The 24,417-nt window shown below is 37.6% G+C and overlaps 2 protein-coding genes across 8 annotated transcripts in view; one reads left to right on the top strand and one right to left on the bottom strand.

The window, feature by feature from the left end:
* Positions 1–5,452, bottom strand: part of PUDP (pseudouridine 5'-phosphatase) — a 63,177-nt gene extending 57,725 nt beyond the window's left edge. Inside the window, exon 1 of the mRNA XM_059493576.1 lies at positions 5,287–5,452. Coding sequence (XP_059349559.1) covers positions 5,287–5,362 — 76 coding nt within the window. The 5' untranslated portion in view covers positions 5,363–5,452. The remainder of the gene's footprint in view (positions 1–5,286) is intronic.
* STS (steroid sulfatase) overlaps positions 5,172–24,417 on the top strand; it is a 106,517-nt gene continuing 87,271 nt past the window's right edge. For 2 of the 7 annotated variants that reach the window (XM_059493569.1, XM_059493575.1), the window contains exons 1-3: positions 5,175–5,317; positions 5,603–5,847; positions 6,185–6,364. The gene's annotated coding sequence lies outside the window, so the exon portion shown is untranslated. Of the gene's footprint in view, positions 5,460–5,602; positions 5,848–6,184; positions 6,365–16,511; positions 16,780–24,417 lie in introns of all 7 variants that reach the window. The other 5 variants (XM_059493571.1, XM_059493572.1, XM_059493570.1 and 2 more) reach the window with 5 other exon arrangements.

A 24,417-nucleotide genomic window follows, 5' to 3' on the forward strand; every position in this document is an offset into this window, starting at 1 on the left:
CAGCCATCTCCTAGGCAACATGCAATAAAATGAAAGTAAGAGTACATTTTTGACTTCTGACCTTGTGACAATGAGTACGTAACAATGGGGAGAAAGAAAACATACTGAAATTCTTGTGAATCTCACAACACTACAACGAATTTATCTGCAAGCTAATTTCTTCTATGTTATAGACCAGAGATGACCTGTCTGGCCAGTCATGCAGAAGTGTCTTAGAAGTGGCACAAAACACAGAGGTCTTCACACAAAGGAGACAGTGGCTATAAAAGCAGCAACTTCTGATCCCAGTTGCTTTAACTACATTCCATCCCTCTGGAAATGGTCACCAGCTGGCATACCTGTGCCTGAGCAGTCCAACATGACTTTGAGTTATGGTGAAGTTATCTTGCAAAACTAAGCTGCTTTAGAAACCATCTCTCATATTTGAACACATTGATTTATCTCACATTAAGATACTCTTTTCTGACACTGAGGAGCACTGACAAGGATAATAATTTACATAAAACAATCCCTACTCCTAGGAGAAATTTAAACAAAAATAAATATATGACTAAACTTCCTATACTAAAGTGTCATGCTCTTTGCATGTTAATTTAGCTCTAGTTCAGCTTTAAGCACAATGCTAAGAAATATTTTATCTTTGCAGCCATTTTCCTAAGTTCATTTGAGAAAGGTTACTATTACGTTATTGATACATATAATAATATCGGCTTTTTACAAATATTAAAATAGGTTTTATATATATGGTGTTAAAGCAACTTTTCTATAAAGATATAGTTTGTTTTTCTGTTGTTAATTAAGCTAGACATAGTAGTGAAATAGCTATGCTTGTATTAAAATGCCTGCTTGGATGGGATAACATCCAATGAACACAGGATAAGGACACCTGCTACAGATATGCCAACTATCAGCACTCACCATTTCAAGAAAGTATGGAGCAAGGCCCAGACTAGAAGTGATAAAGAGAAGGAGCCAGAACCACAGCCAAGAAACATGCATGTTCTAAAAAGGCAGACCCAAGGAGGAGCCATGTAAAATATTTCTTGGAAAATGTCAACTAGTTTATGGATATGCATAGGGGTCTATGAACATGCAACAAACTGATGTAAGGGAAAAGGTGTTTAAGGGGTATCCCTGAAGGTGATGGTGTGGTCTTAGATGAGTGCCAAGGTGCACCCGGCCATAATAACCTTTGCTTTATGGTCCTTATCTCCTATCATCCTTTAATAAACTTTGTTAATTCTCACAAGAGAGTGAAAGTGTTTTTCACATTACACATGTAGCTTGTAGAGAATTTTAAATGTTTTCAGTCCCCTATAAGTTTAAGCACAGATCATCAAAGGCAACATTCAATCCTATTTGTGTTTTGGTAGTAGGGTAGCTATTGGCTACAATTATATAACAAAACTACTTGTCATAGTTTAAAAAGAAACCTACGCAGTAAGTTTATATGATAGATCCTGGGGGGCATTACTCTAGTTTTATATTCTGCACAAGTTAAATAGATTTTTCCTTCTCTATCTTTAGCATTGATTTTGTATGTTTTTACAATATGCTAAAATGTCAAGATCCAAACTGTACAACTGTAACAACAGGATTTTTTTAGGAATCAAATATCTCAAGTTTCTGTTGTTGTTGTTATTCTTATTATCTCTTAACCCCGTACTATGTGTTGGGTAAGTGCCTAAGTAGGTTTCATATTTTCAATATTATTAAATATTTAATTAATTATATTAAGTTAATTTATTAGTATGTTTAATTAATTAATTGATATTTTAAATTGTTTAACATTTTTAACTAGACCACACACTAGCAGTTAGAACAGTAGTCTTCTGTAGGAACAGACCACCACATTTCAAGAAAAAGCAATCTACTATTCTGAGCATTTAATGTAATTTCTTGTAGGAAATCAAGTAGAAATTTAACTTAAGAAATGTAATGCCTTAATTGAAGTGCTGGGAGGTTTTTTGTGGGGTTTTTTTTTGTTGTTGTTTTGGGTGGGTTTTTTTGAGAAAGTACAGCAGTACAACAAAAATTAAGATGTAGTTATTCCTTTTCCTCTGGTTTCTACTACACAGTGCACCACTAATCAACTATGATAATTAATGAAGCTGCATGAGAGGATGATCAGTCACTGGAACTGGCTCTCCCAAGCAGTCATCATGGCACCAAGGCTGTCAGAGTTCAAGGAGCATTTGGACAAGGCTCTTAGTCCTCTGTTCTACTTTTCAGAAGTCCTGCAAGGAGCTGGACTCAATGATCCTTACGCTTGGGGAAGAGGTGGGATGGAGTTGAGCTGCAGGCTGTGGCACGCACCTGCAGCAGCACATGGCAGCACAGAGCTGGCCTGACCTTGGGAGGAGGCGCGACAGACCCCTATGGAGAGGAGCTGCTGGAGGCTGACAGACGGGTGAACAGCGCGTGATCACCCCTAAGACTCCATCCAGGAGCTCAAAGGGAAAGATGAGGTAATAAAAAAAAGGAAGGGCAGATTGCATTGATTAGAAATGCAGAAGAAGGAGGCTGACAGACGGGTGAACAGTGCGTGATCACCCCTAAGATTTCATCCAAGAGCTCAAAGGGAAACATTAGGTAATAAAAAAAAAAAAAAAAAAAGGAAGAGTAGATTGCATTGATTAGAAATGCAAAAAAACCCCTGGTGTTAGATAACCTTTGAAACAATATACAGAAGGACTCTGAATGAAAGGGTTGAAGGACTTCCACAGGCAGCTCAGAGGCAGTAACTTCTGTGTTGAAAGTAAGCTGATATATCAAGGTGCAACTCAAGGACAACTTAATCAGCCTCAATTATGTTAGAGGGAGGGAGGAGGTAAAATATCAGTTGATCAGACTCAGCAACACTTCCACACAGCCAAGGATTAGCCAGTAAAGTATAGGCTGCAGGTTTTATAGGGTAACACTTGGATTGTTTCCAAAGTCAAGAACCTTGTGAACATCTCCGACCTCATTTAAGGACTTCATACTCACAAAGATTTTGGAAATCTTTCTATCAGAAGATATCCTACCTTCCTTAATTAGAAGTATGTCAATTACAGAAAGCAAGTTCATGGCACGTTACATCTGATGAATTTAATGCTCAATTTTTCTCATCATTTATAGATCAATTTATATTTGTTCTATAAAATCAGTAGGGTTTAGGTGAAAACATCTAGAAATAGTCATGTACATTTGCAGACACTACTTAATTCAGAAAAAGTTTTGCAAAACCTGAAGCTTCAGATTCTAAAAATTGCAATAAAATTTCTAAATTTTATTCTAAACTATGCAATCACCCAACCACTTAAAAAAGTTAGCAATAATAGATATTCAATACAAAAACTTTTATTTGTGCTCTTTGAAAGGAAGTACACTTGGGCCATTTCTGTAGCTTCTTGAAATACGTATGTTATTCATTTTATTACCTCCAATGAACATTATGTGGCACATTAAAAATTTCATAAGAAAATTATGGGGTTCTTATGTTAGGTTAACATCAATATGAACATTCGTCTCATTCAGAAGATTTACAGTAGGCAGGTTGGGCAGAGGGAATCTAATTTTGTGTGCCTTTTTTCACTCTTTCCCCTAAATGATTCCAAATTTCTTGAAACATTTAGAAACCTTGGGAAAGTCCAAGCAGTCTCTTGACTGCATTTTTGCCTCCCAAGGGTCACTGCTTATCATGAAACAAACAGGCTCACCAAGAATGTTAAACATTTCATAGTATTCAGAGGTTGAAACATACTGAAGTCCTCTGAAATGAAGTGCACATAGTGAAAATCACCAAGGTAGTGTCACTTTTACTACTCTGTACTGGAAGATACTTGAAGAGTATTTTCAGTCTATTTCCTTGCAGCTGAAAGATTTCTGAAATACAATATATACTTTATGTGTAACTTTTTAAAATAGAAGAAATCACATACATGTATCATTACCAATGCTGTCCTGTTCAGGTGACTATTGACTGTGTGAAGATTTCCAGCTTCTGACAAAGAGCTGTAGTAACTAAAAAAAGCTTTCCTGAAACTTCTAAGAATGAATCAAAATAATTGGTTCTACATAATAGGATCACACACACACACGCATATATGTGTGTGTATGTGTGTGTGCATCCCCATGCTATTTGAGAGTCCAATGATGAAGTTGAAAATACAATTAAAATCTAAATGCAACTCAATCACTGTTTTGCATAGCATAGCCATTTTTGTTTTAGAAGGTAAATGTGGATCACATTCACTTCTTACAGCCCTGAGGGAGGGAAAAGTGCACATTTCTTGGAAACAGTGTAATTCATCAGACTTCAGAGCAGTCTTCTCAGAAACTACAACAACTCAGGTTTTGCAGAAAGAAGGCACACACCTCCAGTTCACACCTTTTAGGAATTCACCTATCTCCAGATCTCTTCCTGTGTGATAACTCACAATAACTATTTCAATAACTAAGTCACATGTCAAAACATCCCATTATGCCTCACCAGAGGGTCCTGATTCAGCGAAGAGTTAAGAGCAGACTTAAAAACTGTCCTAATTATAGCGACTATTCAAACATCAAGATCTAACCGAGTTGCAGCACGGGAAGCATCAAGTTATAGAGTAACCCTGCAAAGCAGAAAGTCTACTGATGCCAAAGCTAAGTGAAAACTATCAGAGTGCTGTCCAGGCTCATCAGCTGGAGAAGGTAGCTCCAAACGCTGCCGAGCGCTGTCCAGCCCTCCGCGACCCGCTGCTCCCGGCCTCCGGCAGTGCCCGGCCCGGGGTCCCTGAGCCCAGGCTGCCTGCCCGTCCCGCTCCCTGCCCACCTTTCCCGGCTGCCAGCCCCAGCCTGCCCCGCACCGCTCTCCCCACAGCCTCTCCGGCCTCGCTCAGCCCTCCGCCAGCCAGAGCGAGTACCCCGCTCTCTTACTTTAAGTACGAGTACCCTGCTCTGTTACTTTAATTAAGGCGAAATCTGCCCCCGAAAGGCAGCAAGTAGCGGAAGCAGGAGAAGGAATTAACTCGTTTCCTGTTACTTTAATCCCTTCACTCCGGTTTTAGCAGCGCTGCCCGGGGCGTTCTGGCTGCTCGCCCGGAGCGAGGCCGTGAACCAGCAGCCACAGCCTGGGCTGCTCCGACTGCGGGAGGCGGAGGGGAGGGGAGAAGGAGGGAAGGGAAAGTGGCTGCTCGCCGCCGGCTACGGCCCCTCGCAGTCGGGGCGGGTCGGGCCCGGCGGCGCGGTGGGACCCACCGCCGCGGGGCGGAGCGGAGCGGGGACCTGGCCGTGGAGGGGAGAGGGGTTCAGGCTACGCACCCAGCAGCAGCCCGTCCATGTCAAAGATCAGGTGAGTGACCGGGCGCAGCGCGGCCGCCGAGGAGGAAGCGGCCATGGCGAGGCAGAGCAGCCGGAGTACGGCAGGAGCAGAGGCAGATGGAGCCCGCGCGGTGCGAGGCTGGCCACGCCGGAAACCTAACGGGGAGGCCGGGGTAGGGCGGCGGTTTATAGCGGCACACGGGGCGGGCCGGGCCGGGCCGGGCCGGGCCTGCCTGGGCCTGCCGGACCTTTGTTCTGGCTTGTTCTACTTCTTAACCAAAGTCTATTTCTCTTATTGGGGCCTCTTATCTTGCAGAATAGCACTTCGTGTCCAGAGAGGTTATGGAGTCTCCCTCTCTAGAAGCCATCTGGATGCGGTTCTGTTCAGTGTGCTCTGGGATGACCCTGCAGGGACGTTGGCCCAGGCGATCCATGGTGGTCCCTTGCAACCAGACTTATTTTGTGATTCCTAAATCCTGTTTGGTGCTGCTGGTGGGAAATACAGAACATGACATCAAGTTGACATGTTAGCCAGTGTCTCTTCTGCATGCTTGTGCAGAGGTACTATTTCACTAGACTATAGTTGAAACAAAAAGGTGTAAATCTGTATGAAACTGTGAGGGATGAGTAAAGTAATGGAGAGAAAAAAATCTGTGAGGAAGGAGTAAATCTATCTTTTACAGGTTGCTGAGTGCAAGACTGGTTAATTGAAAGCTGGTTTGGGTGTTGTATGTTTTTTTCTGAAACATGCAAGAAGTTCTGAAGTTCAAGAAACAAGACTGTTCTTAAGTTGAAACAAAGTCTTCTTGCATGGACACATCTGATTTTTACTGGGCAGCTGGGCGGGAAAGAGGCACCAACCTAATCAGTTTTTTCTCTTTTGTATTTTTTCATGCAGGTAACTCTCCACTGGGCATTGGGATCACTGAGGCACCAGTTGCAGAGGCAGACCTGAAAAGAGCTGTGTCAGGCTCCCAAGGTGACATGCTGGCTGGAAGATGTGTACTGCTGTGCCATTCTGTGTGAGGACACTGGTTAGTTGCAGCTTCACCTAGGGGGAGTCCTGTCTCATTTGTAGGTAGGCCTTGCAGCAATTCCTTTTTCCTAACAGCGCCCTCATTTGAATTGGCAATGTTTCACCATTTTAGCAAGTCAGTGGGGGCTTTTAAATCCTTAGCTGTAGGTATCACATAGCTATATTTCAATTTTAATTTAGGCTTGTTAATCATCTTACCTAGCCCCAAAGCCTATCCCTTGCAAGTACATTCACCCTACATTTATGTGAAATGTAGACACAGAATTCTCCTGACACCTACTCCTATTTGTGAAATAAGACAAATAAAACATCCTTGGCCTTTACTTGTACATTTTGAATAATAAAACTTGACTTTCAAACAACAGTTTTTGAGTTTTGGGTTGGTTTTCTCTTTTTTATCTTGTCTCATTCTGTAATGATAATGCTGCTTAGGCCCTGTTTGTGTAGGCTAGGAAAACGATTGTGTGCAGTACCTTCAATGTTTTTTAAAAATTCTGTGCGTAGTTGTGAAATTGATTCCTGTGTAGATTTAAGAAAATGGCTCCTGAGCTTTGAGGGGTCTTTTTGTAACCTTACAATATATGAGTATTAAAAATGCCCACGGCTGTTTTGTTTCTGCAATAAACACTGTGCAACAAGTCAATATTCCAGTTTTGTTTCCAGCAAACATTTATAGTTTCTTTTGTAGCACACTTAGTTGGGAGCATAGCTAGAATCAGTAGGGGTAAAATCAAAAATACAGTAGGTTAAAAAAGGTGTTAACCTCTTAAAGGGAATTGAAAAAATAGTAATTTCAGTAGTTATAATGGTAGTGTTGTGCTGTCCTAAGAAAGAGTATGATTCTGCTGTAAGAGACAAATATTTAAAGAGGATGGGTAATGATGTAGTACGACAGTGTTATCTGAGCTAGATTTACTAACTTTCTAATTAGCAAATCTTATAAAAATCTGGTTTTTAATTGTATGTATGGTGAGGGAGTAAAACCTTTATTTGTTACTCAACAGATGTAGCTTTTTCATGTTACCTTGATTTATTGTTCTAATTAGAAAAAAGTATTTGATCATAACTTCCATTGGTTCTAGCTCCTAAAAAGGGGAAAACTCACTATTTTTAGCATTTAAATTCTCTAATTGTCTGAGAAGACAAGGGTTTTACAAAACTTGTGAGTATTTAAAGTGTAAATAAGTCATTGGCAATCTCTGTGAAAATAGCCCTCAAAATTAAAGTGTAATACAGAAGCTGAACATTTTTAGGGTTAAATGGTCTGGGTTACAAATCCTATGGTACACGTTTCAAGACTGTCACGTTGCTGACAGGCTGGTGACCTCAATTTGCTTTGCTTTGCTCTGGCTCATCAGTGATAATCAGTGTGATGTTAGCTTACTTGATTCTTCAAAGCTGTGTTCAAACACAGGAAAATCTTCCCAAGATAGAAAACTGTTTAGGTTTATTCTGTGTGATTAAGTCTTTTTACTGACAGAATGAAATTAAGTAAAAGTCCAAGCAACATGGTAGAGCATAATTTTCTAGATACATAAGTAAGAAATTGTGCTGATCTAAGTTTTGTTTGAGCTCTCTTAAATATCTCTATCTAATGACTCACCACTAGTAGTTGGTTTTGTTGTTGGGTTATTTTTTTCTTGAAACGGAGTGAAAATTTGATTTTGAGAATTTGATACTAAGAACTGTGGAATTGATTTTTTTATTTGCTGCTATTTTTTATTACTTATTTGAATGGTTTTGTAATAATGTGTTAAAATTTAATTGGTTTTATTGTTCTTGACTGTGAGATAAAGGGAAAATACTCAGGTGCTGTGGGGTCATTAAGTATGCAACACAATGTTTTGTGTACTAGGTCCTCTTAACCTTTTTTTAACTTCTATATTGTTTGAGTTTTCTTTACTTTGAGGCTGGAAGTTTTGTACTTCACTGAAATTTATGTGACTGAGTTCTTTCTTGGAGAGTAAAAGCTTCAGAATATGCTTAACTGTTTTCATAGGTAGTACTTGTGATTATCAAATCAATTATTTGATTCAATAATTGCAGTTTCCTATTTCACTATTTCATATTGTGCTGGAAGCACTGATTCACTTACCTGTTTTTTATGCCATTCATAGGAGCATCATGCACTATGTGTTTCACACAGAAATGACTGACTTTATTTTTCTTTTTCTGCAGGCACCTTGACAAAGAGGATAAACAGATTATAATCCGTTTTGGTTTGAATATTAAAAAAGAATCAAAAGACTAGAATAAATCCAGTAATTTAAATTATTTACATAAACAGCTGTTAAACCCACTATTAGTAACAAATTACTTGGAATGATTTAGAATTAAATGTAAATTCATGTATCAGCTGAGATTCTCAGCAGTTGCTATAGTTAAGCCTATAAGCTTTCAGAAAATGAAGCCCCTCTCAGTGCTGGATATCACCAAACATGAGCTTTTCACCTTAAGATTATGAATTAGGTGAATTGTATTGTTTCAGTTCATGTTTTTATAGGTACAAAATGGAAGATTGCCATATGTCTTAAAGCAATTAAACAGTACCATGGAACTCCTGATCTAGGTCATGTTTTATTGATTACATAGGTTAAAAAGATGTATATGCTCTTTTAATCAACCACATGTGTCTTCTCTCAGCCAAGCAAGCAGGGATAGGAGAGCCATGTGTTTTCTAGATTTTGGTATTGACAAGCAGTTACAAGTGAGATAGTTAAAAAGGCATGGAAGATGATGTGTTACGCTGCAGGAGAATGAAGTGAAGATATGTGTTACTCACATGTGTTCATCTCAGTAAATTTAGATGAGGCACTCTAGAAAGATTCATTTTTAGATGTCAATTGCTGTATTTATTGGTGGAATTATACAACAACAAAGTTTCTGAAGATGGGAAAGGAAGCCTTAATATCATGCTTTAGGGCCATTATTGCTTTCGTTAAAGTCACTGAGAACCATTTATTCTCCTTTATGGATTGTGACTTAGCTTGTTGACATACTTTTTGGTCTTCTAATAAAATATTGGCTGCACGCAGGCAAACTGTTCAGGTAATTAGCAGTGTCATTGTAATGAAAATCCTGAAGTGCCTAATGGCTGGGTCCTGCTTAGCCTTAAACTGTCAGGAAGATTAGAACAGAAGGGATTGCATCCCCAGAAATTATATGAAGTATTGTATCCTGCTTTATTTTCCCTGTGATATGGGTTTGCTGTAACTTTTTTTTGTTATGGTATAACTTTCATTTATTTATCGAAGTTCCCATTGTTACTAGAATCTAAAACATTTGTTATTAACTTGGTTTTATGTCTTGTCTGCATGTGGATTTAATTGCTTTTTTTGTTAATTTTACTACAGTTTGATTGTTACAGATTAATCAAAAAGTTTTGTATTTCTACTGTCATGTGGAATGCACATTTTGTGAACCTTTCTGAGCAAGTCATCTGTAACTTGGTTGCTGGAAGTAAAGGTGAAACTGAATGCAGTCACCCTTCCAGTGGTGAGTTCCAAAGCTCAAACTTTTCAAAGGCTGTGGTAATTAGATCTTCAGATGGAGAAGAGAGAGAAGGAATTGTGATTCTCAGGGTCACAAGGTCTCTGAGCCACTGATCTGTAATGCTACTTCATGTTTAGGTTTTATATGCATGTTCCCTGCTTGGGATGCAACAAGCTGGGGAGTTGAATCTCCAGAGCTCAGACATTCTGCCTACTCTGTGGCTGTGTGCCCTTAAAAGTTTGTATCTATCCAGAAGAGTTGAATAGAAATAAATGAACTGGCTGACACTCAGCCCAGAATGGCTGCATGGTCAGGAGGAACATACTGACAGCCTGGGAAGTGCAGGGAGTCAGCTGGAGGCCAGCTATCATACAGCACTGTGACCTTCCTTTCTTTGCAGTGATTCTCAGCTTCTAGAATTATCTAGGCAGAAAAGCAATAGTACTGTACTGATATGTATGAAAAATAGCAACTCTGATTGGGAAGCAGAAACGGTGCAGAGAGGAGAAGGGGCAATGCCAAACAGAGCTAGCCAGCTTCATGGATCCCCATTGCAGCAGAGTTGTATTGGACATCCAGGCTGTTCCTTACTGTGGGAGTTGGCACTTTTCCTTGGCTGCTGGAGTTAGTGTGCCTCCCAACCAAGTCATAATTCAAGTTTTTGAATTCTCTTGCCCCAGAAGTTACTGCCCTGTTCTCCCATGTACAGACACAGACATACTGGTACCTCAGAACATGCTCTTGTGCACAGGCAATGGCAGATAGGCTTTGTGACCATGTAAGGCACTGAATAATCTTTGGGTGAGGAAATAGTTCCCTCACTAACCTGTCCACTTAATTTAAGTTCAGCTTATATTTACCTATTTTAAGCAATTAGTTTCTATGTATTGTAACAAAGTAGATAAGGGAGTGATGTTGCTTTATTTCTTATTTTAGATATTTCAATTGAAATGTTCTTTGTAGAAGACCAGCAACAGACACTTGTTTTCATAAAACTTATAAAACAAGGAACACCACTTGTAAATCTAATACAGTTAGATGGTTAGATACTAGAGTTACCTAGAAGAATGTAATGAAGTTCAAGTGTTGTCAAGCCAGTCAGGCCCTGACTTTTTCCCCTAAGACAGCTAGCTCCACTTAATCAGGAAATCTCAAACATTTCCCCTTGAGTTCTGTGAGGTGAATGATTGCTTGCAGTGACACTGCAGGTTTGAAAGAGTCCTCTATTTCCATTTCCTGTATTTACGTATAGGTGAGACCACAAGAGATGTTCCAGATCTAAATGAATTCTCTGCAATAGAATTGTACAGGCTTAAAATAAGTGTCCAAACATTATGCTTAAAATTTTCTGAATCTTTCAGAAACTTTTACTTTGCAAGGATATTCTGTGTTTTTCCTCTACTCTTCTTTTTTTTTTCACTTTTACAAATTGAATTTCTTTCATCTACTGTTGTAAGTTATGCTTTCTGAACCTTTTCATATTTTAATTGCTTTTCAGCATTTTAGGTTTTCTGTATCCTTAGAGAAGTCCACCACACAAATACATTTACTGTAGCTGTGGAGTTTATAAAAGACAAATAGAAAGTAATTTTTTGCCTTCTTAGACCCAGATAGATCAACACCTTTGAATTAACATAAGAGCTGAATTACTGTCTTTGCTATAGTTTGGTTTTTACTGCTGATTAGTCACGTTGTTCCCCATGTCACAACATGGGGAACAAGCTCAAAACTTTTGTTGCTATTTGTCCCATTTAAAATTTTCTTTATGGTTCACTTCTATATGTAGTTTCACTAATTAAGAGGAGTCAGTACCATGCTTCAGTGAAAGAGATCAGGGGCAGTATCTGTAGCCCATTAGGAGCTTATTGCCTCCTCATACAGTTCAAAATCTCTTTACGCATTTTTAAGTATGAAAAACTACTGTCTTGCAAGCCTAATGAGGCAGATATCTGCAAGAATCTGTGCTGCAGAATGAATTGTTGTATCCTTGTTTCAGAAATGTTGTATGTGTCATTTAGACCAGTGACTGCTACAAGCAGAAGGGAATAAGTTTTATATTAATGACTGTGTTTGACAGCCTGGCTTCGTAATCTGTTTTTCACTGACTTTTCCTTTTTATGCTAATAGTTATGCTCTCATCTGGAAAAATTAGACTAATACAATTTTCCAAAAGCTATTAACAAGACTTTTAATATTAAGATGGCTATATATACTAATGTGCCATACCAAAACTGAGCTTTTGTTGTGGGCATGAAATGGGGCATGGTTAGGGTATATTTTGGAGTTGCAGATCATGGAGGAAAGCCTACAGGCTTCAGAGGGCATAGAGCTTCACTCAGGATGTGGCATTCTTGTCATCAAGCATCCACTAGGTGAACTTTCTGAAGTTGGTGGAAATAAAGTAAAACCCTGCCTGATTTCAATTTTTCAGTATTTGGGTGATTGTTGATTCTTGGAGGACCTGACAATCTTGGGGACATGAATATCCATTTGCTTTTTCTGATGCTTTTTCTGACTTCATCACATCCAGGAAATAAAATAAATGATCTTGTAGATGAAATGAAAAATATTTTTCCTACCTGTTCAAGTCCATCTTTGTTTAAAAATACTGTTCTGTTTATGACTTGAAGTAGCTTAGAACAATATTATTTGATAGTCAGAAACTATGGTTGTAGCAACTACAAAACCTGAATCTTTTTTCTTGCATGGCATAGCCAACGCATTCTTCCAGTTGAACTCCCATGTGTAAGTCTTAAGAAAAAATTAATCACAATCATTAAAAAAACCTTTAGACCGAAACCTTTAGACAGTGTTATAGAGTTCTATGTACAATAGCTTTTGGGACTTCCTCAGACCTGTATAAAGTCCTCTGCAATCCACAGATTTTACAAGTTCATATAAGGACTTTCTATCAAGATACGTACACGACTACACAGTTTTCAGAGGGAAACTTGCCAATGTTTTTTTGGACTAAGCTGAAGAATAAGCATCTTTTTTCACTGAAGGTTTTTTTTTAATATTCTCTAGAATCCAATAGCCCAATTTGTACATAGTTCCTAGAACAGCAAAACTTTTATCTTTAAATTCTGTGTAAATGTCTTTCAAAAATATCCTTTGAAATTAGATATATTCCTTGGGTTTCACTATGCTAAGAGAAGTTAACAAATACCCTTTGTTTCATCTTAGCTCTGTTGCTGCTATGTTTCATTTGAATCTAAGTAAAATACAAGTTTGTATTAGCGGATTTATGTGGAAGCAGAAGCATTTACATGTGCACCAACATCCAGGCCGGCTAAGATAGCAGTGTTTTGTTTTTATCAAGACTCTGTACCATATATGGTAGATGAACATTTAGTTGTATGGTAGAGTTGGATCCTAAACTTCTGAAACTTTGGCAGAGATGTTTTGATGAACTGAAACAAAGGGTCTGATTTGCTGCAGCTCTCCCTTACCACTAAAATCCAGAGAAAATTGAGTCATGCATCCTTCTTCCTCCTTTTTATCCCAAATACTAATTAAAACCATTAGTTCAATGAATTGAGCTCTTTTATACATATGAACATTCGTAAGTAAATCGGTAGGTACTGACTCCCAATTTGTGAGCAAAAGTCTAAAGTACCTTAAAAAATAATGTTTCTAACACGAAAGAAAAGAAATGGACTGTGTGTTTATATCTGACTCGGCGTTTCCGTGTGGAAAAAGAAAGCCAAAGCACCTGTCGGCCAAAATGGAGAATATTATTAAGTATTATTAAGAATCCATTAAGTAACATGGATCATTGGAGAATACATTGCTGGGTGGCGTAGTACTCTGTTGGCCATGCTTAAATGCAGCCTCCCTGTTGGCATTTCAGTTTTTACTCCTGCTTAAGCTTTGAACTCAGCAAGTAATTGTCACTTTACCACCCTTTACTGATGTTTAATCAAACATGGAAAAGAAACCAAAACAAACAAACCCCCTCTATTCAGTCTTCATTCAGTACTCAGATATGAAAGGATGTTTATTTTTACACTAATTACCTCATTGTAATTTTTTGCATACTGTTATAGTTGGAATGAATAGATCTCTATACACTGCATTTTGGTTTTCCATATCAAATGCCCTAAATTGTCATGCTAATTTGCACAGACAAGTCTGCTTTTCATTAATTTTATCTATATTTTGTCATACATGTCCTTGTTTTTATCATTACCTTCTTCTAATTTACATAATCATAAGGTTTTGAATGAATGTCAATAATAATTTGTTTTAATAAAATTTACTGTAAGTAGTTATTATGCATTTAAGAGCTGCAGTGTATGTACACAAGAAATGTATTTTGTCAGTGGATGTTGCTTCTCATCTGTTGTATCTCTAGTACTTCTTTTGTCCATATACATTGCTTTTTTAATACATTCTAAAATATTATTAATCTAAAATATAATTAGTCAAAGGGATCAAAAAGTAGTTGGCTATTTATTTTAGAGAGATTGACAAGATCTGTTAAAAATGGTTTTTATATTCACTTACTAAAGCTTTGAATAAATGCAAGACAATAGTGCAGTTTTTCAAAGGCTTAAGATAAGGGCTAGCATTTCCTATCAGCATTTGAGATAGAGAAAAGGTTGGTAATTTAAAATTCTTTCAAAGTTGTTAAAGTGGAATGTTATTTCAAAATAGAGGAAAAATGCAGAAGAAAGCTTAGGACAAGCTGTACTGATTTCCTGAACCACAGAAAAATGTAATTTAAGCTTTGCATTTAGGCAGCTCTTCAAAAATCTTGGTTCAATTTGATTTCTCACAGTCATTGTGAGCTCTTAGGTTTTGCCTGGAAGAAAAGTAAAATTTCATACTTAGGTTGTAAGGCTTGGATTCTGTTAAATTTCATCAGCAGTGGTTGTCACAAATCTTTGGACATCCATCTTTCTCTTCCTGATCAAATTTCCTTGTGACAAATACATAAATTGGAGTGAGGAGGCCAATAGCTAAGAAGGAAGGTAATAGGTCAACTAGCCAGAACTTTTTGAAGTTTAATGAATGATTTTTCATGTTAGGGTCCTTGGGCTTTCTGGAAGCAGTCATTTTCTGGGAGCACCTATAGTTTATAAGTCAATTCATATTAAAGAAACCAGGATGGGCTATAGTGTATGGTATTTATAAAAGAGAATCTCAAAATGTCCTGTGCCTCCCATGAAGAAGTTTGAAAAACGCTGATCTGAAATTATACTTTAAGAGGTGTTTCAGTGTAGTTTGTGTAAAATTGCTTTGTAGATATTCTGTAGGAATGCTTCCCATATATACAGAAGGCAGAAATGTACTTGAGATTCTGGCATAGCCCTTGTTTTCAAAAAACACAGTGCAAATTCATGAAAAAGTCTTAACAGAAGATCTTCAGTAACAAACTAAAATAAGCATCTTGATTAGGCATACCTATATATCCATTATGAGAACATGCTGAAATTGTTTTGTACTAGTGAAGCAGGGTCTTATCAAGAAATCCTGTCAGTCTTGTATAAATTATCTTTTTCAGTGTTGTCCTTCTTCCCCCCACTCTTGTGTTTCACTTCACATGACTGGACTTTGTACCCATGTACTGATACGTGTACAGCCATTTTGTTTGCATAGGAGAGGCAAAAACTGAAACAATTCCATGCTGCAAGGTAAAACACCCTTTCTGCCCCAAAGTCTGTTCCTTATATATATTATTTATATTGTGAACATTGGGGTAATGTGTAGTTAGAGATCATATTCTTTCACAGCTCAAAGAAATTCTTCATGTCAGGAAGTAGGCAATTATGAGAAATAATAACATATTCAATGTTGTCTTTTCTGCATTAACTTAATACAGTGTCTTTTTTACAATGAAGAAGAGATTGCTGAAACCCTACACTCATGTCTGTAAGATACTATCAAGTATAGTGGCAAATTATTTTGTAACAGAATGCACTTTGCTATCAGGTATTGCAATGGAGTAGAACATTCCCTGCTTTGAACAGATTATAATGAGTATAAGCATTACTTTAATTGTGAAAGCATTTTGAAGAAAATAGAAAGCAGGGTCTTTATGAACTAGAAGACTTTCCAGCTGTGCCACAGCAGTTTTTTCTTAGAACTTAAGTTCTGGTTGTTTAAAATGTAATGTTGAAAGTGTATGTAATTTTGATTATGGAGTCTGATTCAAGGATCAAATGGAAATGAATTGTTAAATAGTTTTGGAGGGAGATAGGTTCTGAAATAAGCTTGTAGTTTTGAAGTGACTGGTTCATGGTACAGTGTGTGTAATCTGAAAAAATCCACTCAGTTCAAAGGTGGAAGTAACTTTTAAAGGGATATTAAATCTAATCTTTTCCTTTGAAACCTCATATACATTCACCTTGCAAACTGGGAGTAAGCATAGCTACTGAGGGGAAAGTATCTGTAAGAGGAATCTCTGAGATAGAGGAGAATGGCAAAGAGTAACAGAAAAAGGGAAAATGTAAGAAAAATTCATCACTTCTTGATAGGATGTATCTGCCGGGCTTAAACAAAACAATTGCATTTGAGCAACCATACTGAGACAAGAAGGAAGATGAAAGAGAAGCCTATATAACCAAAACAAGTGTTGGAACAGATCTGACCATACCTATTGCTTGCTATGCAGTTTTGTAATGATTCATTAATAATATGTATTCCATTCATCCTGTTTTCTCACAAACATGTATTTTGCTTTTGCCCCCAGGATGCTGTGTAGGTGGATTTTAGTAAATATGTGTTAAAGCCCCGTCAGTCCAACAGCTGAGGCTGCGCTGACAGAGGAGAGCCCCAGTCCCCAGCAGGGAGCACTGTGTGCTGCTGGCCCTGGAAGAGCCCATGTTGAGGGCAGTCATGGAGGAGGCAGGCAGCGAGGCACAGCAGCACCGAGAGCAGGGACTGCTGCTAGAGAGGCAGGGACAGTAGCAGCACCTGGGCAAGCAGAATCGGAGGAGTCGAGCCACTGCATCTGAAAGGTATTTAGCCTCAGTTTACATCGATGGCACACTGATATAGGGTTCTTGAGTAACAAGGGATTTCAAATAGGGTAGAGCAGGGTTTAGAAAGATAACGATTGCAGAAGAATTTGTGGGGCGGCTGCTTGATTGTATGAGCGGAAGTTTGGGGATGAGGATGAATGAAATATAAGTAGTTCCGGTGAGAAATTGAGAGCAGGACTACAGGACAACTGAGATGGCTTTTTAATATGTGCTTAACAAGAATTGTGACTACGGCACTCTAGACTTTGAACACACAAGTTTGAAGAGTTTCAGGTATGCACTGATTTTTGATTTTTTTGCATCATGGACCAAAATTTCAAATTTGGTGCAAAAATGGCCTTTTTGTCTACCATGCTAAAGAATCAGATGACTAGCCATACTCATAAGGAAATCTTAGGGTACAGATCTCAAACAGATCTATTTTTCTCTGTTATTGTTTATATTCTGCACTACTGACAGAACTGACTATTATGATGAAGAAAACTAGAAGCTATTGACATGGGTTAGTCACAAGAGTAACTCTTAGCATCCAGGTCCTCTATTATTGTAATAAATAACTGGGTGTGTTCTCTACTATACCAGTTGTCTAATAACAGCAGTATTGTCCTGAAAAAGGCATTTTGGACAGAGGAATTGATACATTCTTTCTCATTGTTTAACAGAATCCATCCTTTAAAAACATAAGGTTGTGTTGTATGTAAAGGCACAAAGCAAATAAAAAAATATTTTTTAAAAACTTATTTAAAAACATTCTCATACAGTTGGAAAAGCACGTTCTTTGCTTCAGAAATACTGGCAGCATGCTCTAGACCAAGCCAAAAGATAATGAGACCCCTGGAGCTATTACTGAGAAACTTTCAAATGTTAATGGAAAAGCTAATGCTGGTGTACCACAAGAAAAGGTGTGCTATAAAATAATAGAAAAATGCCTTTTTTGAATACCTTTTTAGTTTATTTATGATCTTATAATGTCGTACAAAATAAGGTGAAAACGAAATAAATTCCTATAATTTTGAGCTACTGATAACTTTCATTTTGTCATGTTGGAATTTTTCCTCAGCAGAAAAAAAAATGTTGTTCTGTTTTAACAGCAAGAATTTACAAGTTTCATAGGGTTCCTATGTAAGCAAGGAGTAAATAACCAGAGTAAAAGAAAGGGAGGAAGGAAGGGAAGGAACAAGAGTTTCCTATTTACACAGGGCAGAACAAACCCAGATACCTCTGGCTTAAATTGATGTTTTTCCTTATTGCTGTAATACAATATTTGCATTTCTACTGTTTATTCAGGTATTTTTATTTTCTGTCTGTCTCTAAGAATACACTTAGCCTCTTCCTGTATTGTAGACTTATATTTTTTATCTTAGAATTATTTGCTGTTTCGGTATCATTCATTTTAAGACATTAATTTTATTTTTTAATTAATCCTATGATGTTTAAAATCTATCCCTCAAATATTTTCCAAGCTAAGTATAGACACTTTTTTTTTTTAAATTTTTGATGGGAAAGTCAGTTATTCTTTTGTAGAATTCCTGACATTAGTAAATTATCAAATAATTGGAATTGGGTTACACATTTGGGTAATATGTATATGTCTTGTTTTGTAAATGTCTTTGCCTTTTGTCTGCTACATTTTTTAGCAGATTCTTGATCTATGTATTTTGCAAGCAGACTGCTATGAAGCCACTATGCGGCTCATCTTTCTTTTCTCAATTGTATAAATGTTCTTTCTAGGGTAAACATTTTCCTGGTTTGTAAGACCTCCTAATTTCATGATCCTTACATGTTGTTTTCAATTTTGTTTTGCAGTGATTGTATTTTATTTTTAAGCTGTTTTGTACTTTTATTTTTTTAGTGAATAATGCTAGTGGAGTATCTCATCATTAAAGGTGGTTATAAAATTACTTACCATCTTCTTCCCCCCCTCCCCTTTTCTAAAGCTCTTTTTTCATTATGTTATTTGAGGGGAAAATGGAAATGGTGAATGGATAAAGCTATTATGTTTGTTTTAATTTTGTATTAGGTGCTGAAAATTGGGTAATTTGAGAGTTAATCTTTTAACTCAAGTCAAAATAATGCAGTAAAAATATCTCCCAGCCTAAAAGTACAAAAAAAAATGGTTTGTGGTTTGCTTTCTCCTTGAAAGTGCTAAACAGGCAATTTTTCGTGTTTAAAAGTAAGTGAGAGTAATTTCTTTTTTAAATTGCCTCATTTAAAAAGAAAATACTTTTTTTTTTTTTTTGTTTAAACCCATTTTTTTTCCTGCTAGAATGACTTTTGTCAAAAAAAATTCCAAACCATTTCATTCATAACTATTTGCAGAATGAGGACAACATTCCATGGATATTAGTTGTAGCACAAAAGTAACATAAACCAGATTTTCCGGTTTTAGAAACTGCAGGGAAGGAGCTTGGTCTTTAATAAGGCACTGCTTGTCTATTTTTAATGTCTCTTACCCATGCAAATTAAGAGGAAGGAGAAGATGTTTGTTTGTGTCCTGTGAGCCTCCTGCTTATAGCAGCAACATCATAAGTCAGTTGGTCTCAAGGGAATTTTTTTTGCTTTATAAGCTTTGCCATTTCTCTCCCTGGTAAAAGTTCACTTTTAGATCTAGATAGATTCAGTAACAGCAAAGAAATTTTTGGCTCCTGGTAATCAATAAAAGTAATTTGCCATTGGATCCATTTATTCCTTTTCATTTTAAATGTGGTGGGTTGGTCCTGGCTAACAGCCAAAAACTCACACAGCTGCTCACTCCCTGCCTTCATTCCCCAGGGATATGGGGAAAAATTAGTAGGGATGCAAATGAAAAAACTGGTGGTGAAATGACAGGAAAATCCCTGTAATAGGCAAAACCACTCGGGGAATACAAGTTAATTTATTGATAGGTAGCATAAATATTTAATTAGTTGGAGTATTGGGAGACAAAGCAATCAAAAAAAGGACAAACATTTAATTTTACAGGAAAAACATTTTTCTTCCCACTCTCCCAGCTTCAGCTTCAGATTCCTCTCTTTCACTTTCCTACTCTCCACACCTTCACTCCAGACATGTCCTCCTGTGTTACTGCTGCAGGTTGTGCACAGTCTCTTCAGGGAGGCACTGGGTGGCACACCAGGCTGTGCTTGGCAGTCTCCTTACGCTACTTGTTGTTGCTCTACAGTGCCTTTGGGCATGTTCCTGACCAGTGTGAGACACTTCCTACTGCTCTGGCCTTTTTGTTCTTTCTTCTTCTTCCTCTCCCACTGCTCCTCACAGCCTTCTCTCTCTGTTCCTCCCCCCCTCCAGTATTTTTGTCCTTTCTTAAATTTGTTTCCCTATGGGCTCGTCTGTGATCAGCAGTGGGTCCATTGCAGAGCTGGCCAGAACTGATGATGTTCAGCACAGAGCAGCTCCTGGTCTGTCCTCAGAGGCATCCCCTGGAGTGCCCCTCTGCTGTCAAAACAACCTACCTCCTCTTCTCCTACCTCTTATCTGACAGAACAAACATTTGCATCCCTGTTCCATGATTGGAATGGATGAATTTCCCATGGTGTGGTGGGAGTCAGGAGAACATGGAAGATCTTTGTACATGAGTGATGTCGTGACCATAGTGTTCACTGTCCATGTGACTTGCTGAACAGTGCCCATGGACAGCAACAGACTTTTTCTTACCATGTATCAGGAACTGAAGTGTTTTTTCTTCTGTGACAAGGACCTCATGAAGGAAAGTAGCAGGATCTAGTGATCACCTGCAAGTCCCAGGCTGTTTTGTTGCTTTGTGTGTGTTGCTTGTAGGAAAGTGGGCAGGGAGTAGATGAGCTGAGCTCATAGTTTCTTGTCTGGTCACCTCTGACAAGAACTTCTTGATATCCTGCTTGAATAAATTCTGTTCTTTTAGAACTATGTCAAAATAAAGTTTATTTTTCCAATCAGATATGTGACTGCAACCTAAACACATGTTGGCTGTAGCTGAGTTCAATTAGAGAATTACCAATATTCATATAAAATAATCATTGCTCTTGGATTGATCACTCTTGTCTCTTTTGTTTTAGAGTAATGAAAGAATAAAATATTTAAGATGGAATATTCATCATATTGCTATACAGTCTGGAAAGGAAAAATACCTAAATGAATCCCTTGGAGGAAAATCTTGCTACTGATACTCCCGAGGAATTGTCCCTAATTCTTAGATTTCTAGTAGGAATTACTACTCACAGAATAAGAAATCATTACACCAGTAAGATTTGGACAGTACATCATACTAATTGAAATCTTCATGTTTGTTTATTACAAAAAGGTATTTTTTCCATATTTCATGCTGAGGGCATACAGACAACCAACTGGGTGGAATTCATTTCATGTAACTATTACTTTTGTATAAATGTAGTCTAAACTAGGTTTTAAGGCTTTCTAGTCTGTGGAACGAAGTCATGAGTATTCCTTCCAAAAGTTCTTTATACCAGTCTTAAGAAAAAACTTAAGGTGCCTGTATCTTCCTACTGATTAAAAAGAAAGCTTAGGTAATTAGCTCAGACTAAATACCTTACTTGAAGATTAATAAATTCACATGGATTTTCACTCATGGTTTGTACCATGAGTGTCTGTTTGCTGTGGGCCATATAGGTACTTAAATTCTACATGGGCAAAATCACTATTGATTGAATTTAGCTTTGTCTTAATTTTTCTATCTGGTACAGTCAGCAATATTGAGAGTCCTTAAGGGTTATCGTAATGAAAGTATAAATAACAATAGAACTCATATAAAAATAATAACTCCTTGAGAACAAACTAATTCAAATGCCTTTTTTCTTTAAATGAAACATTATTTTGGAAGTAGCATAACATATTGGGTAATTTTGTTGATGTGCTACTTGCTAACCATATGTAGCAAAGAGAATTAACTGACCATTTCCCTGAAATTTTCTCTGGTAAATCACTCTATCTAGTAAAGTGATTGTAGGTAGAGGAATATGGTGTTATAAAATCCAAAGCTTTGATCGTGACAGATTCCAGAGGATTCCATTAAGTAATTCAGGGGAGGGAGGTGGGTTTCGTTGGGATTGTTTGGGTTGTTGGTTTTTTGGGTGTTTTTTCCTCTGATAGACACAAAAAGGCTACCATTTCAGTGAAAAGGGTTTAGAATCTGCTTTCAGATTAAAGGAAAATAAAATTCAGTGCTAAGTGGTTGGGTGTGTTACTGTCTCTTCAGTGACTTACAGCAGGACTTAAATTCCAGATCACAGATTCCAACCTGTGCATGTACCTATGAAGGCATGTGTTGGTGAAGTTGAGTGTTTTAATCCAATACTACTTGTAATTAGAACTTCTATTTGAATTTTCTTTAAACATTTCAATTAATATGAATGGAAACTCAAAGGAGACTAGTTTGGCTGCAGTTGGGCAAAGGCGAAGAGTTTGTAACCAGTCTGTGAGATGAAGCTGTGCTTTCTATGTTGTCCAGTTCAAATGGATGTAACCAAGCTTATTTTGTGAATTTGATGTGTAAGGGTCACAGTCTTGCAGAACTTTACAGTCCGTATCTGCTTGCATAACTCTAAAGTGCAAAATTTGAGGCACCTAAGTTCTTCTGCATGTCCATTTGACACTCTTGAAGAGGGTGTTGTCAAAAATAGTCATTTCACTCAACATCTGTATTAAAAAAACCCTGACTCAACATCTTTCAAAACTGTAAAGTAAGCTAAATATAATGGCTGAGTTTAGCTAAGCCCTCAAAGTATGTAAGAAAAAATTCTTTTAATTGGTTTGGATACTTATATCTAGTCTGCAGTGAGTGACATGACATAGTCGCTAGTAATTAGTTGTTCATGATTGGCTTTTTTTTTGTTTTAAAAGATTTTTCATTCTGAAGATGGTGCATAACTGGCAAATTTTATCTCGAAGATTTTCTTATGTTTCTGATCAGAGCCTATAACCAAAATCAACTTTTTAAAGAGCATTTGGCGAACGGAGATTTTTGTGAAACAGTAGAAGGGTAAAAATGTATGTGCTCTAATATGTGCATCTAATTATATAGGTTCTTTATTACAAATAAAATAATGACATTATATCACAAAAAATTATATTTTACTCCATTCAGGCTACCAGAAAGAATGTTTATTATTTACTAATGCTGCTTTTAAGTTCCATAATTTAGTTGAGACAAAAGTAGAAAATTCTGGAGAGACCATTTTAAAAAGATACCTAAACTAAACTTAGATCTGGTAGGGGCTCTGTGGCTTTATCTCTGTTTAATTCAGATTCAATAATTATTTGCACTTAAGAAACACAATTATTCATTTTAATGCTTTTTCCAGCTTATAAAGTGAAATTTCTTTCTTGCAATGAGAAAACTTTTAGTCAATTAAATACAGATTTTCATATATGTATATAGTTGATGCATACTGAAATATAATGAAAAGTTTCAGAAAAACAGTTATATTGCATCAAAGATTCAACAGATATTACCGACTTGTAAAAGAATTAATTGAATTTAGCAAATTTTAAACTGATACTGTATAATAATTATACATAATATAACTTTGAATTTTTGGAGTTTAGCATTCAATTAAGCAAGGTAATTTTTTTTTTTTTTTTTGTATACTGCTTAAGGATAACACAGCATTTTTAATCAGGTCAATATCTTTAAGTGTTGCTTATTTCATCAGAAAATACTGTACCTTCAAGGATAAAGTATATTAAGCATTTTCTCAAAGGGTTCTGTAACATTAAAAGAGTAGTTTGCAGATAAATTGCTTAATCAAAGTTAATAAAAATGCTGAGATGATTCAATAGGGAAGAGATGTTTCAAAGACTTTCTTTTAATTGTTCCTGTAAAAATGCATGTGTCTGTAGTAGTCAGATGATTATCCAGCACACAGCCGGATAAACACATCATGTGACAGGTGAGCAGCTGGCTCAGGGGTCAGGTGCAAGGGGTTTCAGGGAACGGAGTGATTGGTGACCTGTCCCTAGTGGGGTTCCACAGGGCTCCATTGTAGGCCCAGTAGTCTTCAACATCTTCATAAACAATGCAGGACTGGAAAGTATACTAACTAAATTTGCCAATGATGCTAAACTGGGAGGAACTGTTCACTTCTTTGAAGGCAGAGAAACCCTGCAGAGACCTCAACAAATGAGAGGACAGGGCAATCACCAGCTATATGAAGTTCAATAAGGGCAGGTGCCAGATTCTGAACCTGGGATGGAGCAATCCTGGGTGTAGAGACAGACTGGAGAAGGAGAGGCTGGAAAGCAGTGCCAGGAAAGGGACCTGGTGGTCCTGGTCAGTGGCAAGTTGAACATGGGTCAGCACTGTCCTGGCAGCCAGGAGGGACAGCCCTGTCCTGGGGGCATCAGGCACAGCATGACCAGCTGGGCAAGGGAGGGGATTGTCCTGCTCTGCTCTGAGCTGGGGCAGCCTCACCTCGAGTGCTGGGGGCAGTTTTGGGTGCTGCAATATAAGGAACACATTAAATTATTAGAGAGAATCCAGAGGAGGGCAACAAAGGTGGTGAAGGGCTTTGAGGAGAAGCTGTATGAGGAGTGATTGAGATCACTTGGTTTGTTCATCCTGGAGACGGGAATCCGAGGGCAAACCTCTTTGCAGTTACAACTTCCTCATGAGTAAGAGGAGGA

The sequence above is a fragment of the Ammospiza nelsoni genome, chromosome 2 (assembly GCF_027579445.1).
Source record: "Ammospiza nelsoni isolate bAmmNel1 chromosome 2, bAmmNel1.pri, whole genome shotgun sequence".
Classification (NCBI taxonomy): Eukaryota; Metazoa; Chordata; class Aves; order Passeriformes; family Passerellidae; genus Ammospiza; species Ammospiza nelsoni.